Raw genomic sequence first — 16558 nt, forward strand, 5'->3', positions numbered from 1 at the left:
TGTAGTGATGCCCTGAGGACAGAGGTCAGAGGTCAGATGTAGTGATGCCCTGAGGACAGAGGTCAGAGATCAGAGGTCAGATGTAGTGATGCCCTGAGGTCAGAGGTCAGATGTAGTGATGCCCTGAGGACTTAGGTCAGAGGTCAGATGTAGTGATGCCCTGAGGACAGAGGTCAGAGGTCAGATGTAGTGATGCCCTGAGGACAGAGGTCAGAGGTCAGATGTAGTGATGCCCTGAGGACAGAGGTCAGAGGTCAGATGTAGTGATGCCCTGAGGACAGAGGTCAGAGGTCAGATGTAGTGATGCCCTGAGGACAGAGGTCAGAGGTCAGATGTAGTGATGCCCTGAGGACAGAGGTCAGAGGTCAGATGTAGTGATGCCCTGAGGACAGAGGTCAGAGATCAGATGTAGTGATGCCCTGAGGACAGAGGTCAGAGATCAGATGTAGTGATGCCCTGAGGACAGAGGTCAGATGTAGTGATGCCCTGAGGACAGAGGTCAGATGTAGTGATGCCCTGAGGTCAGAGGTCAGATGTAGTGATGCCCTGAGGACAGAGGTCAGAGGTCAGAGGTCAGATGTAGTGATGCCCTGAGGACAGAGGTCAGAGGTCAGAGGTCAGATGTAGTGATGCCCTGAGGACAGAGGTCAGAGGTCAGATGTAGTGATGCCCTGAGGACAGAGGTCAGAGGTCAGATGTAGTGATGCCCTGAGGACAGAGGTCAGAGATCAGAGGTCAGATGTAGTGATGCCCTGAGGTCAGAGGTCAGATGTAGTGATGCCCTGAGGACAGAGGTCAGAGGTCAGATGTAGTGATGCCCTGAGGACAGAGGTCAGAGGTCAGATGTAGTGATGCCCTGAGGACAGAGGTCAGAGGTCAGATGTAGTGATGCCCTGAGGACAGAGGTCAGAGGTCAGATGTAGTGATGCCCTGAGGACAGAGGTCAGAGGTCAGATGTAGTGATGCTCTGAGGACAGAGGTCAGAGATCAGATGTAGTGATGCCCTGAGGACAAAGGTCAGAGGTCAGATGTAGTGATGCCCTGAGGACAGAGGTCAGAGATCAGATGTAGTGATGCCCTGAGGACAGAGGTCAGAGATCAGATGTAGTGATGCCCTGAGGACAGAGGTCAGATGTAGTGATGCCCTGAGGACAGAGGTCAGATGTAGTGATGCCCTGAGGTCAGAGGTCAGATGTAGTGATGCCCTGAGGAAGTTGTGGGTAACAAAGCGTGTACTATTATATTTTTTATTTAAACTTCAGTATTAGTTAGAAGTGATCGAAGCTCCAGGACCGAAACGTTTTCTGTTAAATACGTCCTAGTGATAAGTAAGACACATGTTCAACACTTCGATATTTTTATTTCTGAAACGTATCGCCTGCGTAGCAGCCTTCTTCAGTCGAATACCAGCGACTTATTCCTCATGTCACCGGTATTTTATGCCATTATTTGGAGATAAAAGGCATAAAACACTGACACGATAGAAAGTAGACACAGAAGCAGCATTCTGCGAGTCTTTATTGACGCACCATTTGTGTTTAGTTTTCCAAGACAATGTGTATATTAACATGGTATAAAATACTTCCCCGGCCATGTGCTGTACTTTTCACAAGACTGATGACTGAACACATCGATTCCAAGCTGAGGGACTGATTACCTCAACGTCCTACTCTCCCTACCCTTTTCTACTTTGTATTAGACTGATGAAGCCACTGTGTGGCGAAACGTTTTCTTAATAAAGATACCTAAGTGTTGCACATGTGTCTAATTTATTAACCTTCCCTCCCTCCCTCCCTCCCTCCCTCCCTCCCTCACCTGCTGAAGAGTGCACCAGGGTGGTATCTCCTGGGCTAGCAGAGATGAGCCGCTTCACCACGTCGATCTGTTCCAACAGTAGCTGTACCGTGTTGAGGTACTGCGCCTCGCATGGTACGTACACCGACCAGAACTGTGGGAGAGACGGTACACAGGTGGGTGATTCAGGGAACTCGGCAAGAGGAACTTGAGTCCTGGAGGTTGAAAGTACAGTGTCTACACGCTGAAGGAGGGACTTGAGTCCTGGAGGTGGGAAGTACAGTGTCTACACTCTGAAGGAGGGACTTGAGTCCTGGAGGTGGGAAGTACAGTGTCTACACTCTGAAGGAGGGACTTGAGTCCTGGAGGTGGGAAGTACAGTGTCTGCACTCTGAAGGAGGGACTTGAGTCCTGGAGGTGGGAAGTACAGTGTCTACACTCTGAAGGAGGGACTTGAGTCCTGGAGGTGGGAAGTACAGTGTCTGCACTCTGAAGGAGGGACTTGAGTCCTGGAGGTGGGAAGTACAGTGTCTACACTCTGAAGGAGGGACTTGAGTCCTGGAGGTGGGAAGTACAGTGTCTACACTCTGAAGGAGGGACTTGAGTCCTGGAGGTGGGAAGTACAGTGTCTACACTCTGAAGGAGGGACTTGAGTCCTGGAGGTGGGAAGTACAGTGTCTACACTCTGAAGGAGAGACTTGAGTCCTGGAGGTGGGAAGTACAGTGTCTGCACTCTGAAGGAGGAACTTGAGTCCTGGAGGTGGGAAGTACAGTGTCTGGACTCTGAAGGAGGGACTTGAGTCCTGGAGGTGGGAAGTACAGTGTCTGCACTCTGAAGGAGGAACTTGAGTCCTGGATGTGGGAAGTACAGTGTCTGGACTCTGAAGGAGGGACTTGAGTCCTGGAGGTGGGAAGTACAGTGTCTGCACTCTGAAGGAGGGATTTGAGTCCTGGAGGTGGGAAGTACAGTGTCTGCACTCTGAAGGAGGGACTTGAGTCCTGGAGGTGGGAAGTACAGTGTCTACACTCTGAAGGAGGGACTTGAGTCCTGGAGGTGGGAAGTACAGTGTCTACACTCTGAAGGAGGGACTTGAGTCCTGGAGGTGGGAAGTACAGTGTCTGCACTCTGAAGGAGGGACTTGAGTCCTGGAGGTGGGAAGTACAGTGTCTACACTCTGAAGGAGGGACTTGAGTCCTGGAGGTGGGAAGTACAGTGTCTACACTCTGAAGGAGGAACTTGAGTCCTGGAGGTGGGAAGTACAGTGTCTGCACTCTGAAGGAGGGACTTGAGTCCTGGAGGTGGGAAGTACAGTGTCTGCACTCTGAAGGAGGGACTTGAGTCCTGGAGGTGAGAAGTACAGTGTCTACACTCTGAAGGAGGGACTTGAGTCCTGGAGGTGGGAAGTACAGTGTCTACACTCTGAAGGAGGGACTTGAGTCCTGGAGGTGGGAAGTACAGTGTCTGCACTCTGAAGGAGGGACTTGAGTCCTGGAGGTGGGAAGTACAGTGTCTACACTCTGAAGGAGGGACTTGAGTCCTGGAGGTGGGAAGTACAGTGTCTGCACTCTGAAGGAGGGACTTGAGTCCTGGAGGTGGGAAGTACAGTGTCTGCACTCTGAAGGAGGGACTTGAGTCCTGGAGGTGGGAAGTACAGTGTCTGCACTCTGAAGGAGGGACTTGAGTCCTGGAGGTGGGAAGTACAGTGTCTACACTCTGAAGGAGGGACTTGAGTCCTGGAGGTGGGAAGTACAGTGTCTGCACTCTGAAGGAGGGACTTGAGTCCTGGAGGTGGGAAGTACAGTGTCTACACTCTGAAGGAGGGACTTGAGTCCTGGAGGTGGGAAGTACAGTGTCTACACTCTGAAGGAGGGACTTGAGTCCTGGAGGTGGGAAGTACAGTGTCTACACTCTGAAGGAGGGACTTGAGTCCTGGAGGTGGGAAGTACAGTGTCTACACTCTGAAGGAGGGACTTGAGTCCTGGAGGTGGGAAGTACAGTGTCTACACTCTGAAGGAGGGACTTGAGTCCTGGAGGTGGGAAGTACAGTGTCTACACTCTGAAGGAGGGACTTGAGTCCTGGAGGTGGGAAGTACAGTGTCTGCACTCTGAAGGAGGGACTTGAGTCCTGGAGGTGGGAAGTACAGTGTCTGCACTCTGAAGGAGGGACTTGAGTCCTGGAGGTGGGAAGTACAGTGTCTGCACTCTGAAGGAGGGACTTGAGTCCTGGAGGTGGGAAGTACAGTGTCTGCACTCTGAAGGAGGGACTTGAGTCCTGGAGGTGGGAAGTACAGTGTCTGCACTCTGAAGGAGGGACTTGAGTCCTGGAGGTGGGAAGTACAGTGTCTGCACTCTGAAGGAGGGACTTGAGTCCTGGAGGTGGGAAGTACAGTGTCTGCACTCTGAAGGAGGGACTTGAGTCCTGGAGGTGGGAAGTACAGTGTCTACACTCTGAAGGAGGGACTTGAGTCCTGGAGGTGGGAAGTACAGTGTCTACACTCTGAAGGAGGGACTTGAGTCCTGGAGGTGGGAAGTACAGTGTCTACACTCTGAAGGAGGGACTTGAGTCCTGGAGGTGGGAAGTACAGTGTCTACACTCTGAAGGAGGGACTTGAGTCCTGGAGGTGAGAAGTACAGTGTCTGCACTCTGAAGGAGGGACTTGAGTCCTGGAGGTGGGAAGTACAGTGTCTGCACTCTGAAGGAGGGACTTGAGTCCTGGAGGTGGGAAGTACAGTGTCTACACTCTGAAGGAGGGACTTGAGTCCTGGAGGTGGGAAGTACAGTGTCTACACTCTGAAGGAGGGACTTGAGTCCTGGAGGTGGGAAGTACAGTGTCTACACTCTGAAGGAGGGACTTGAGTCCTGGAGGTGAGAAGTACAGTGTCTGCACTCTGAAGGAGGGACTTGAGTCCTGGAGGTGGGAAGTACAGTGTCTGCACTCTGAAGGAGGGACTTGAGTCCTTGAGGTGGGAAGTACAGTGTCTACACTCTGAAGGAGGGACTTGAGTCCTGGAGGTGGGAAGTACAGTGTCTACACTCTGAAGGAGGGACTTGAGTCCTGGAGGTGGGAAGTACAGTGTCTACACTCTGAAGGAGGGACTTGAGTCCTGGAGGTGAGAAGTACAGTGTCTGCACTCTGAAGGAGGGACTTGAGTCCTGGAGGTGGGAAGTACAGTGTCTGCACTCTGAAGGAGGGACTTGAGTCCTGGAGGTGGGAAGTACAGTGTCTACACTCTGAAGGAGGGACTTGAGTCCTGGAGGTGAGAAGTACAGTGTCTGCACTCTGAAGGAGGGACTTGAGTCCTGGAGGTGGGAAGTACAGTGTCTACACTCTGAAGGTGTTAATGTTACAGTTTTTTAACTGTAGTGTTGGCGTTCCTCTGGCAAGACAGTGATGGAGTGAATGATAATAAAAGCGTTTCTTCTTTTTTCGGGTCACCCTGCCTTGGTGGGAAGCGGCCGATGTGGTAATAAAGAAAATAGTAGTAATATTACTGAATGCATGATGGGAGAAGCGCCTGGTTCGATCCGAGGACAGGGAGAGGAGCTTTAGTCTATTATAACAAGGGCCTTTCCCAAGCATGATGGAACCTGATGGAAAAATTAGACACAAGTGTAGACGTTCAGCCATCCAGTGGCTTTATCAGTACAGATTCGTAGACATAATGGGAAGACTGTGGAACTATTTGCAAAAGCTGAGGTAATCAGTCCCTCAGTCTTCTTGTCTTTTGTATATAGTTCCACTGTCTTTCAGTTATGTCCTGGAATTTGCATAGATAAAGCCACTGGATGGCGAAACGTCTACAATGTTGCATGTGTCTAATTTTTATCATGTTGTCGGTATTGTCTAACTTCCATGTTGTACCTGGAGGAAACTTCCTGGCCTGGAGAATGACTCTAACCTGGGATGAACATAGTTTCTTCTCTTTCTTTTCCACTACCTCCATCTCCACCTCCTCCACCTCCTCCTCCTCCTCCTCCTCCTCCTCCTCCTCCTCCTCCTCCTCCTCCTCCTCCTCCTCCACCACCTCCTCCTCCTTCCCCTCCATCACCTCCACCACAGGAGTGTTTGACACAGTCAGGGTTCCCTCCTGACTGCTGTTGTCTCCTCATACATCACTAATGTTTCCTCCATCTTCCTCCTCCACCTTCCTCCTCCATCATCTTCCTCCTCCATCATCTTCCTCCTCCATCATCTTCCTCCTCCATCATCTTCCTCCTCCATCATCTTCCTCCTCCACCTTCCTCCTCCATCATCTTCCTGGACAAAAGTGATCATAAAAATGGCTGGTGTTTTCCTTCGTAATGTACACAATATTTCCATAATAAGAGAATCAAATAAATCACGAGTGTGTGTGTGTGTGTGTGTGTGTGTGTGTGTGTGTGTGTGTGTGTGTACGCACCCACAAGTTATTGCGAGGTTTGAGTCCCATGCCGCTCCTTGCTTTTCAACCAATTCCCTTTTGAATTCACGAATTTTACGGTTCGAGGTCTGCATCATACCTATCCATGAAGCCGTGTAAAACATAATCCCTCCAAGACCTTCCCGTCCAAGTTATTCCTGTACATCTATGTATCTAACCACTTTTGCTCTAATTGGTCCCAATTCTCACTTATCCAGTATATTCTCCCCTATTTATCCCGTAAAATCCAATGACTATCTTGTATGTCATGACTATGTCTCTCCTGATTCACAGTGAACAAGTCTGACAGTGTTGCCACTCTGGTGTCCATTAGTGGACAGAAAATGGATCCATTATAGGAAACTGTCATGAAAATTGCATTATAAAAAATAAATTAATACTTGATCAACAAATCAACAAACAATTCCACAATACAAGAAACAAATCGAGGTACTGAATTAATGACTCACACAACAGTGCCACCGTGGCAGTGATGGTAACAACAGTGTCACCGTGACAGTGATGGTAACAACAGTGTCACCGTGACAGTGATGGTAACAACAGTGTCACCGTGACAGTGATGGTAACAACAGTGTCACCGTGACAGTGATGGTAACAACAGTGCCACCGTGACAGTGATGGTAACAACAGTGTCACCGTGACAGTGATGGTAACAACAGTGTCACCGTGACAGTGATGGTAACAACAGTGCCACCATGGCAGTGAGGGTAACAACAGTGTCACCATGGCAGTGATGGTAACAACAGTGTCACCGTGACAGTGATGGTAACAACAGTGTCACCGTGGCAGTGATGGTAACAACAGTGTCACCGTGGCAGTGATGGTAACAACAGTGTCACCGTGACAGTGATGGTAACAACAGTGTCACCGTGACAGTGATGGTAACAACAGTGTCACCGTGACAGTGATGGTAACAACAGTGTCACCGTGGCAGTGATGGTAACAACAGTGTCACCGTGACAGTGATGGTAACAACAGTGTCACCGTGGCAGTGATGGTAACAACAGTGTCACCGTGACAGTGATGGTAACAACAGTGTCACCGCGACAGTGATGGTAACAACAGTGTCACCGTGACAGTGATGGTAACAACAGTGTCACCGTGGCAGTGATGGTAACAACAGTGTCACCGTGGCAGTGATGGTAACAACAGTGTCACCGTGACAGTGATGGTAATAACATCTGTCTTGTTATTGATGGAATGACACTTGTTTGATATGTATTGTAAAATAGTTGTTATTGTTGTTGTTGTTGTTGACCACTGCTGACAGATACCTCACTGATATATATATATATATAAAGTATGCCGGAATTGTGTGTGCAGGTGTATATATATATATATATGTGTGTGTGTGTGTGTGTGTGTGTGTGTGTGTGTGTGTGTGTGTGTGTGTGTGTGTGTGTGTGTGTGTATGTGTGTAGCAGCAACTTTACTAACAACAACAACTACTCAACTACCACCACCACCAACACCAACAACCATTACACTAACAACAACTACTCTACTACCACCACCACCAACACCAACAACCATTACACTAACAACAACTACTCTACTACCACCACCACCAACACCAACAACCATTACACTAACAACAACTACTCAACTACCACCACCACCAACACCAACAACCATTACACTAACAACAACAACTACTCTACTACCACCACCACCAACAATCATTACACTAACAACAACTACTGAACTACCACCACCACCAACACCAACAACCATTACACTAACAACAACTACTCTACTACCACCACCACCAACACCAACAACCATTACACTAACAACAACAACTACTCTACTACCACCACCACCAAAAACCATTACACTAACAACAACTACTGAACTACCACCACCACCAACACCAACAACCATTACACTAACAACAACAACTACTCTACTACCACCACCACAAACACCAACAACCATTACACTAACAACAACTACTCTACTACCACCACCACCAACACCAACAACCATTACACTAACAACAACTACTCAACTACCACCACCACCAACACCAACAACCATTACACTAACAACAACTACTCTACTACCACCACCACCAACACCAATAACCATTACACTAACAACAACAACTACTCTACTACCACCACCACCAACACCAACAACCATTACACTAACAACAACAACTACTCTACCACCACTACCACCAACACCAACAACCATTACACTAACAACAACAACTACTCAACTACCACCACCACCAACACCAACAACCATTACACTAACAACAACAACTACTCTACTACCACCACCACCAACACCAACAACCATTACGCTAACAACAACAACTACTCAACTACCACCACCACCAACACCAACAACCATTACACTAACAACAACAACTACTCAACTACCACCACCACCAACACCAACAACCATTACACTAACAACAACTACTCAACTACCACCACCACCAACACCAACAACCATTACACTAACAACAACTACTCTACTACCACCACCACCAACACCAACAACCATTACACTAACAACAACTACTCTACTACCACCACCACCAACACCAACAACCATTACACTAACAACAACTACTCAACTACCACCACCACCAACACCAACAACCATTACACTAACAACAACTACTCTACTACCATCACCACCAACACCAACAACCATTACACTAACAACAACAACTACTCTACTACCACCACCACCAACACCAACAACCATTACACTAACAACAACAACTACTCAACTACCACCACCACCAACACCAACAACCATTACACTAACAACAACAACTACTCTACTACCACCACCACCAACACCAACAACCATTACACTAACAACAACTACTCTACTACCACCACCACCAACACCAACAACCATTACACTAACAACAACTACTCTACTACCACCACCACCAACACCAACAACCATTACACTAACAACAACTACTCAACTACCACCACCACCAACACCAACAACCATTACACTAACAACAACAACTACTCAACTACCACCACCACCAACACCAACAACCATTACACTAACAACAACTACTCTACTACCACCACCACCAACACCAACAACCATTACACTAACAACAACTACTCTACTACCACCACCACCAACACCAACAACCATTACACTAACAACAACAACTACTCAACTACCACCACCACCAACACCAACAACCATTACACTAACAACAACTACTCTACTACCACCACCACCAACACCAACAACCATTACACTAACAACAACTACTCTACTACCACCACCACCAACACCAACAACCATTACACTAACAACAACTACTCTACTACCACCACCACCAACACCAACAACCATTACACTAACAACAACAACTACTCTACCACTACTACCACCAACACCAACAACCATTACACTAACAACAACTACTCTACTACCACCAACACCAACACCAACAACCATTACACTAACAACAACAACTACTCAACTACCACCACTACCAACACCAACAACCATTACACTAACAACAACAACTACTCAACTACCACCACCACCAACACCAACAACCATTACACTAACAACAACTACTCTACCACCACTACCACCAACACCAACAACCATTACACTAACAACAACAACTACTCTACTACCACCACCACCAACACCAACAACCATTACACTAACAACAACAACTACTCTACTACCACCACCACCAACACCAACAACCATTACACTAACAACAACTACTCAACTACCACCACCACCAACACCAACAACCATTACACTAACAACAACAACTACTCAACTACCACCACCACCAACACCAACAACCATTACACTAACAACAACTACTCTACTACCACCACCACCAACACCAACAACCATTACACTAACAACAACTACTCTACTACCACCACCACCAACACCAACAACCATTACACTAACAACAACAACTACTCAACTACCACCACCACCAACACCAACAACCATTACACTAACAACAACTACTCTACTACCACCACCACCAACACCAACAACCATTACACTAACAACAACTACTCTACTACCACCACCACCAACACCAACAACCATTACACTAACAACAACTACTCTACTACCACCACCACCAACACCAACAACCATTACACTAACAACAACAACTACTCTACCACCACTACCACCAACACCAACAACCATTACACTAACAACAACTACTCTACTACCACCAACACCAACACCAACAACCATTACACTAACAACAACAACTACTCAACTACCACCACCACCAACACCAACAACCATTACACTAACAACAACAACTACTCAACTACCACCACCACCAACACCAACAACCATTACACTGACAACAACTACTCTACCACCACTACCACCAACACCAACAACCATTACACTAACAACAACAACTACTCTACTACCACCACCACCAACACCAACAACCATTACACTAACAACAACAACTACTCAACTACCACCACCACCAACACCAACAACCATTACACTAACAACAACTACTCTACTACCACCACCACCAACACCAACAACCATTACACTAACAACAACAACTACTCTACCACCACTACCACCAACACCAACAACCATTACACTAACAACAACAACTACTCTACTACCACCAACACCAACAACCATTACACTAACAACAACAACTACTCTACTACCACCAACAGCAACAACCATTACACTAACAACAACAACTACTCTACTACCACCAACACCAACAACCATTACATTAACAACAACAACTACTCTACTACCACCAACACCAACAACCATTACAATAACAACAACAACTACTCTACTACCACCAACACCAACAACCATTACAATAACAACAACAACTACTCTACTACCACCAACACCAACAACCATTACATTAACCTCATCCATTACGTTTAAAGGCCAATCCGATTTTTTCCCTCAGTTAGGTTCAAATCCGGCATACGTTCAATAACAGCGAACCTGTAGAGTTTAGAGCACTACCGAGCCCGGGGTATATCTGCTCTAATACACTTCAGCAGGCATATATAGTATATTCCCGTTCATATTATTGCTATGTATAAATACAGAGAGTGGAGGACTTGGTATATACAGTACAGTGGAATTCTGAGTTGGTTCCGCGTATATTGGACTGTGGTGTGTGTGTGTGTATACTCACCTATTTGTGGTTGCAGGGGTCGAGTCTTAGCTCCTAGCCCCGCATCTTCACTGGTTGCTACTAGGTCCTCTCTCTCCCTGCTCCATGAGCTTTATCAAACCTCGTCTTAAAACTATGTATGGTTCCCACCTCCACTACGTCACTTTCTAGGCTATTCCACTGCCTGACAACTCTATGACTGAAGAAATACTTCCTAACATCCCTTTGACTCATCTGAGTCTTCAAATTCCAATTGTGACCTCTTGTTTCTGTGTCCCCTCCCTGGAACATTCTGTCTTTGTCCACCTTGTCTATTCCGCGCAGTATTTTATATGTCGTTATCATGTCTCCCCTAACCCTCCTGTCCTCCAGTGTCGTCAGGCCGATTTCCCTTAATCTTTCTTCATAGGATATTTCCCTTAGCTCTGGAACTAACCTTGTCGCAAACCTTTGCACTTTCTCTAATTTCTTGACGTGCTTGATCAAGTGCAGGTTCCAAACAGGTGCTGCATACTCAAGTATGGGCCTGACGTACACGGTGTACAGTGTCTTGAACGATTCCTTACTAATGTATCGGAACGCTGTTCTCAGGTTTGCCAGGCGCCCATATGCTGCAGCAGTTATCTGGTTGATGTGTGCTTCCGGAGACATGCTCGGTGTTATACTCAACCCAAGATCTTTCTCCTTAAGCGAGGTTTGCAGTCTTTGGCCTATACTCCGCCTGCGGTCTTCTGTGTCCTTCCCCGATCTTCATGACTTTGCATTTGGCGGGGTTAAATTCGAGAAGCCAGTTGCTGGACAGGTGTCCAGTCTGTCCAGGTCTCTTTGAAGTCCTGCCTGATCCTCATCTGGTTTAATTATCCTCATTAACTTCAAATCATCTGCGAATAGGGACACTTCTGAATCTAACCTTTCCATCATGTCGTTCACATATACCAAAAATAGCACTGGTCCTAGGACCGACCCCTGTGGAACCCCGCTCGTCACAGGTGCTGACTGTGATACCTCATCACGTACCATGACTCGTTGTTGCCTCCCCGTCAGGTATTCTCTGATCCATTGCAGTGCCTTTCCTGTTATATGCGCCTGATCCTCTATCTTCTGCACTAATCTCTTGTGAGGAACTGTGTCAAAGGCCTTCTTGCAGTCCAAGAAGATGCAATCAACCCACCCCTCTCTCTCGTGTCTTACTTCTGTTACTTTGGAAATAAATGGTATAAAATACCGACACAATGGAAATATAAACACAAATGCAGTATAATGTGATCCTTTATTGACAACGTTTCACCCACACAGTGGGCTTTTTCAAGTCACACACGAGATCCGTGTGTGACTTGAAAAAGCCCACTGTGTGGGTGAAACGTTGTCAATAAAGGATCACATTATACTGCATTTGTGTTTATATTTTCTGTTACTTTATCATAAAACTCCAGAAGGTTTGTGACACAGGATTTGCCTTCCATGAATCCGTGCTGGTTGGCGTTTATACTCTTGTTCCGTTCCAGGTGCTCCACCACTCTCCTCCTGATAATCTTCTCCATAACTTTGCACACTATTCACGTCAGTGACACAGGTCTATAGTTTAGTGCCTCTTTTCTGTCTCCTTTTTTAAAAATGAGAACTACATTTGCTGTCTTCCATACCTCAAGTAGTTTCCCAGTTTCCAGGGATGTGTTGAAGATTGTGGTAAGTGGCACACACAGCATATCTGCTCCCTCTCTAAGGACCCACGGGGAGATGTCCGGTCCCATTGCCTTTGAGGTATCGATGTCCCTTAGCAGTTTCATCACCTCCTCCTCATTTGTATGAATGTCATCCAACACTTGTTGGTATATTCCTTACTTGTATTCCCCTCTGTTCTGTCCTCCCACTGTAAATACTTCCTTAAATCTCATGTTGAGCGCCTCACATACCTCTTGATCGTTTCTTGTGAGTTCCCCACCTTTTTTCCTCAGCCTTATCACCTGGTCTTTGACTGTTCACTTCCTCCTAATGTGGCTATACAGCAGTTTCGGGTCAGACTTGACTTTCCATGCTATGTTGTTTTCGTACTCTCGCTGGGCCTCCCTCCTTATCTGTGCGTACTCGTTTCTGACTCTTCTACTAATCTCCTTATTTTTCTGGGTCCTTTGCCTCCTGTACCTTTTCCATTCTCTGGTGTGTGTGTGTATGTGTGTGTGTGTGTGTGTGTGTGTGTGTGTGTGTGTGTGTGTGTGTGTGTGTGTGTGTGTGTGTGTGTGTGTGTGTGTGTGTGTGTGTGTGTGTGTGTATGTGTGTGTGTATGTGTGTGTGTGTGTCTGTATGTGTGTGTGTGTGTGTGTGTGTGTGTGTGTGTGTGTGTGTGTGTGTGTGTGTGTGTGTGTGTGTGTGTGTGTGTGTGTGTATGTGTGTGTGTGTGTGTGTGTGACTATTAACGTACATGGATCACAGCTTAAGTGCTTCATGCCACTGAAAAAATGAATAAAAACATCCAATTTTCACACTGCCAGAATTGCTAATGTGACCACCAGCTCGGACAAATATTGAATATATAAAATACATATAAAATATGTACAAAATATGCGTGAAATGTTTATCAAATATCTATCAAATACGTATGAATATATACATGAATAAGTGACTAATTTCTGAAAGTAAATTGTGATAGGCCTTTTGTTGTAGGCCTTTTAAAACAAATGAAGTTGGTAGAATTAACGACAATATGTTAGGTAACTCATGCGACATAATTATTGTGGCAACGTTTCGCTCTCCAGGAATTTGTCTTAAGAATTCTTAGATGTAAGAAGACTGACACTGACAGCGTCAGTGTTAGTGTTAGTGTTAGTGTTAGTGTTAGTGTCAGTGTTAGTGTTAGTGTCAGTGTTAGTGTTAGTGTTAGTGTTAGTGTTAGTGTTAATGTCAGTGTTAGTGTTAGTGTTAGTGTCAGTGTTAATGTCAGTGTTAGTGTTAGTGTTAGTGTTAGTGTTAATGTCAGTGTTAGTGTTAGTGTTAGTGTCAGTGTTAATGTCAGTGTTAGTGTTAGTGTTAGTGTTAGTATTAGTGTTAGTGTTAGTGTTAGTGTTAGTGTCAGTGTTAGTGTTAGTGTTAGTGTTAGTGTTAGTGTTAATGTCAGTGTTAATGTCAGTGTTAGTGTTAGTGTTAGTGTCAGTGTTAGTGTCAGTGCTAGTGTTAGTGTTAGTGTTAATGTCAGTGTTAGTGTTAGTGTTAGTGTTAGTGTTAGTGTTAATGTCAGTGTTAGTGTTAGTGTTAGTGTCAGTGTTAGTGTTAGTGATAGTGTTAGTGTTAGTGTTAATGTCAGTGTTAGTGTTAGTGTTAGTGTTAGTGTTAGTGTTAGTGTTAGTGTTAATGTCAGTGTTAGTGTTAGTGTTAGTGTTAGTGTTAGTGTTAATGTTAGTATTAGTGTTAGTGTCAGTGTTAGTATTAGTGTTAGTGTTAATGTCAGTGTTAGTGTTAGTGTTAGTGTTAGTGTCAGTGTTAGTGTTAGTGTTAGTGTTAATGTCAGTGTTAGTGTTAGTGTTAGTGTCAGTGTTAATGTCAGTGTTAGTGTTAGTGTTAGTGTTAGTGTTAGTGTTAGTGTTAGTGTTAGTGTTAGTGTCAGTGTTAGTGTTAGTGTTAGTGTTAGTGTTAGTGTTAATGTCAGTGTTAATGTCAGTGTTAGTGTTAGTGTTAGTGTCAGTGTTAGTGTCAGTGCTAGTGTTAGTGTTAGTGTTAATGTCAGTGTTAGTGTTAGTGTTAGTGCTAGTGTTAGTGTTAATGTCAGTGTTAGTGTTAGTGTTAGTGTCAGTGTTAGTGTTAGTGATAGTGTTAGTGTTAGTGTTAATGTCAGTGTTAGTGTTAGTGTTAGTGTTAGTGTTAGTGTTAGTGTTAGTGTTAGTGTTAGTGTTAATGTCAGTGTTAGTGTTAGTGTTAGTGTTAGTGTTAGTGTTAATGTTAGTATTAGTGTCAGTGTTAGTATTAGTGTTAGTGTTAATGTCAGTGTTAGTGTTAGTGTTAGTGTTAGTGTCAGTGTTAGTGTTAGTGTTAATGTCAGTGTTAGTGTTAGTGTCAGTGTTAGTGTTAGTGTTAGTGTTAATGTCAGTGTTAGTGTTAGTGTCAGTGTTAGTGTTAGTGTTAGTGTTAGTGTTAGTGTTAGTGTTAGTGTTAGTGTTAATGTCAGTGTTAGTGTTAGTGTTAGTGTTAGTGTCAGTGTTAGTGTTAGTGTTAATGTCAGTGTTAGTGTTAGTGTTAGTGTTAGTGTTAATGTTAGTGTTAATGTCAGTGTTAGTGTTAGTGTTAATGTCAGTGTTAGTGTTAGTGTTAGTGTTAGAGTTAGTGTTAGTGTTAGTGTTAGTGTTAGTGTTAATGTCAGTGTTAGTGTTAGTGTTAGTGTTAGTGTTAGTGTTAGTGTTAATGTCAGTGTTAGTGTTAGTGTTAGTGTCAGTGTTAGTGTTAGTGATAGTGTTAGTGTTAGTGTTAGTGTTAATGTCAGTGTTAGTGTTAGTGTCAGTGTTAGTGTTAGTGTTAGTGTTAATGTCAGTGTTAGTGTTAGTGTTAATGTCAGTGTTAGTGTTAGTGTCAGTGTTAGCGTTAGTGTTAGTGTTAATGTCAGTGTTAGTGTTAGTGTCAGTGTTAGTGTTAGTGTTAGTGTTAGTGTTAGTGTTAATGTCAGTGTTAGTGTTAGTGTTAGTGATAGTGTTAGTGTCAGTGTTAGTGTTAGTGTTAATGTCAGTGTTAGTGTTAGTGTTAGTGTTAGTGTTAGTGTTAATGTTAGTATTAATGTCAGTGTTAGTGTTAGTGTTAATGTCAGTGTTAGTGTTAGTGTTAGTGTTAGTGTTAGTGTTAGTGTTAGTGTTAGTGTTAGTGTTAATGTCAGTGTTAGTGTTAGTGTTAGTGTTAGTGTTAGTGTTAATGTCAGTGTTAGTGTTAGTGTTAGTGTTAGTGTTAGTGTTAGTGTTAATGTCAGTGTTAGTGTTAGTGTTAATGTCAGTGTTAGTGTTAGTGTTAATGTTAGTGTTAGTGTTAGTGTTAATATCAGTGTTAGTGTTAGTGTTACTGTTAATGTCAGTGTTAGTGTTAGTGTTAGTGTTAGTGTTAGTGTTAATGTCAGTGTTAGTGTTAGTGTTAATGTCAGTGTTAGTGTTAGTGTTAATGTCAGTGTTAGTGTCAGTGTTAGTGTCAGTGTTAATGTCAGTGTTAGT

The 16558-nt window shown here is 44.7% G+C and overlaps 1 protein-coding gene across 2 annotated transcripts in view; it reads right to left on the bottom strand.

Annotated features, from left to right (window-relative positions):
• The window catches only part of LOC128696429 (dipeptidase 1), a 113146-nt gene that overhangs the window by 44558 nt on the left and 52030 nt on the right, over positions 1-16558 (bottom strand). For both annotated transcript variants that reach the window (XM_070080095.1, XM_070080094.1), the window contains exon 4: positions 1816-1948. In XM_070080095.1, coding sequence (XP_069936196.1) covers positions 1816-1948 — 133 coding nt within the window. The remainder of the gene's footprint in view (positions 1-1815; positions 1949-16558) is intronic.

Source organism: Cherax quadricarinatus, unplaced genomic scaffold (genome assembly GCF_038502225.1).
Source record: "Cherax quadricarinatus isolate ZL_2023a unplaced genomic scaffold, ASM3850222v1 Contig145, whole genome shotgun sequence".
In the NCBI taxonomy this organism is placed as follows: domain Eukaryota; kingdom Metazoa; phylum Arthropoda; class Malacostraca; order Decapoda; family Parastacidae; genus Cherax; species Cherax quadricarinatus.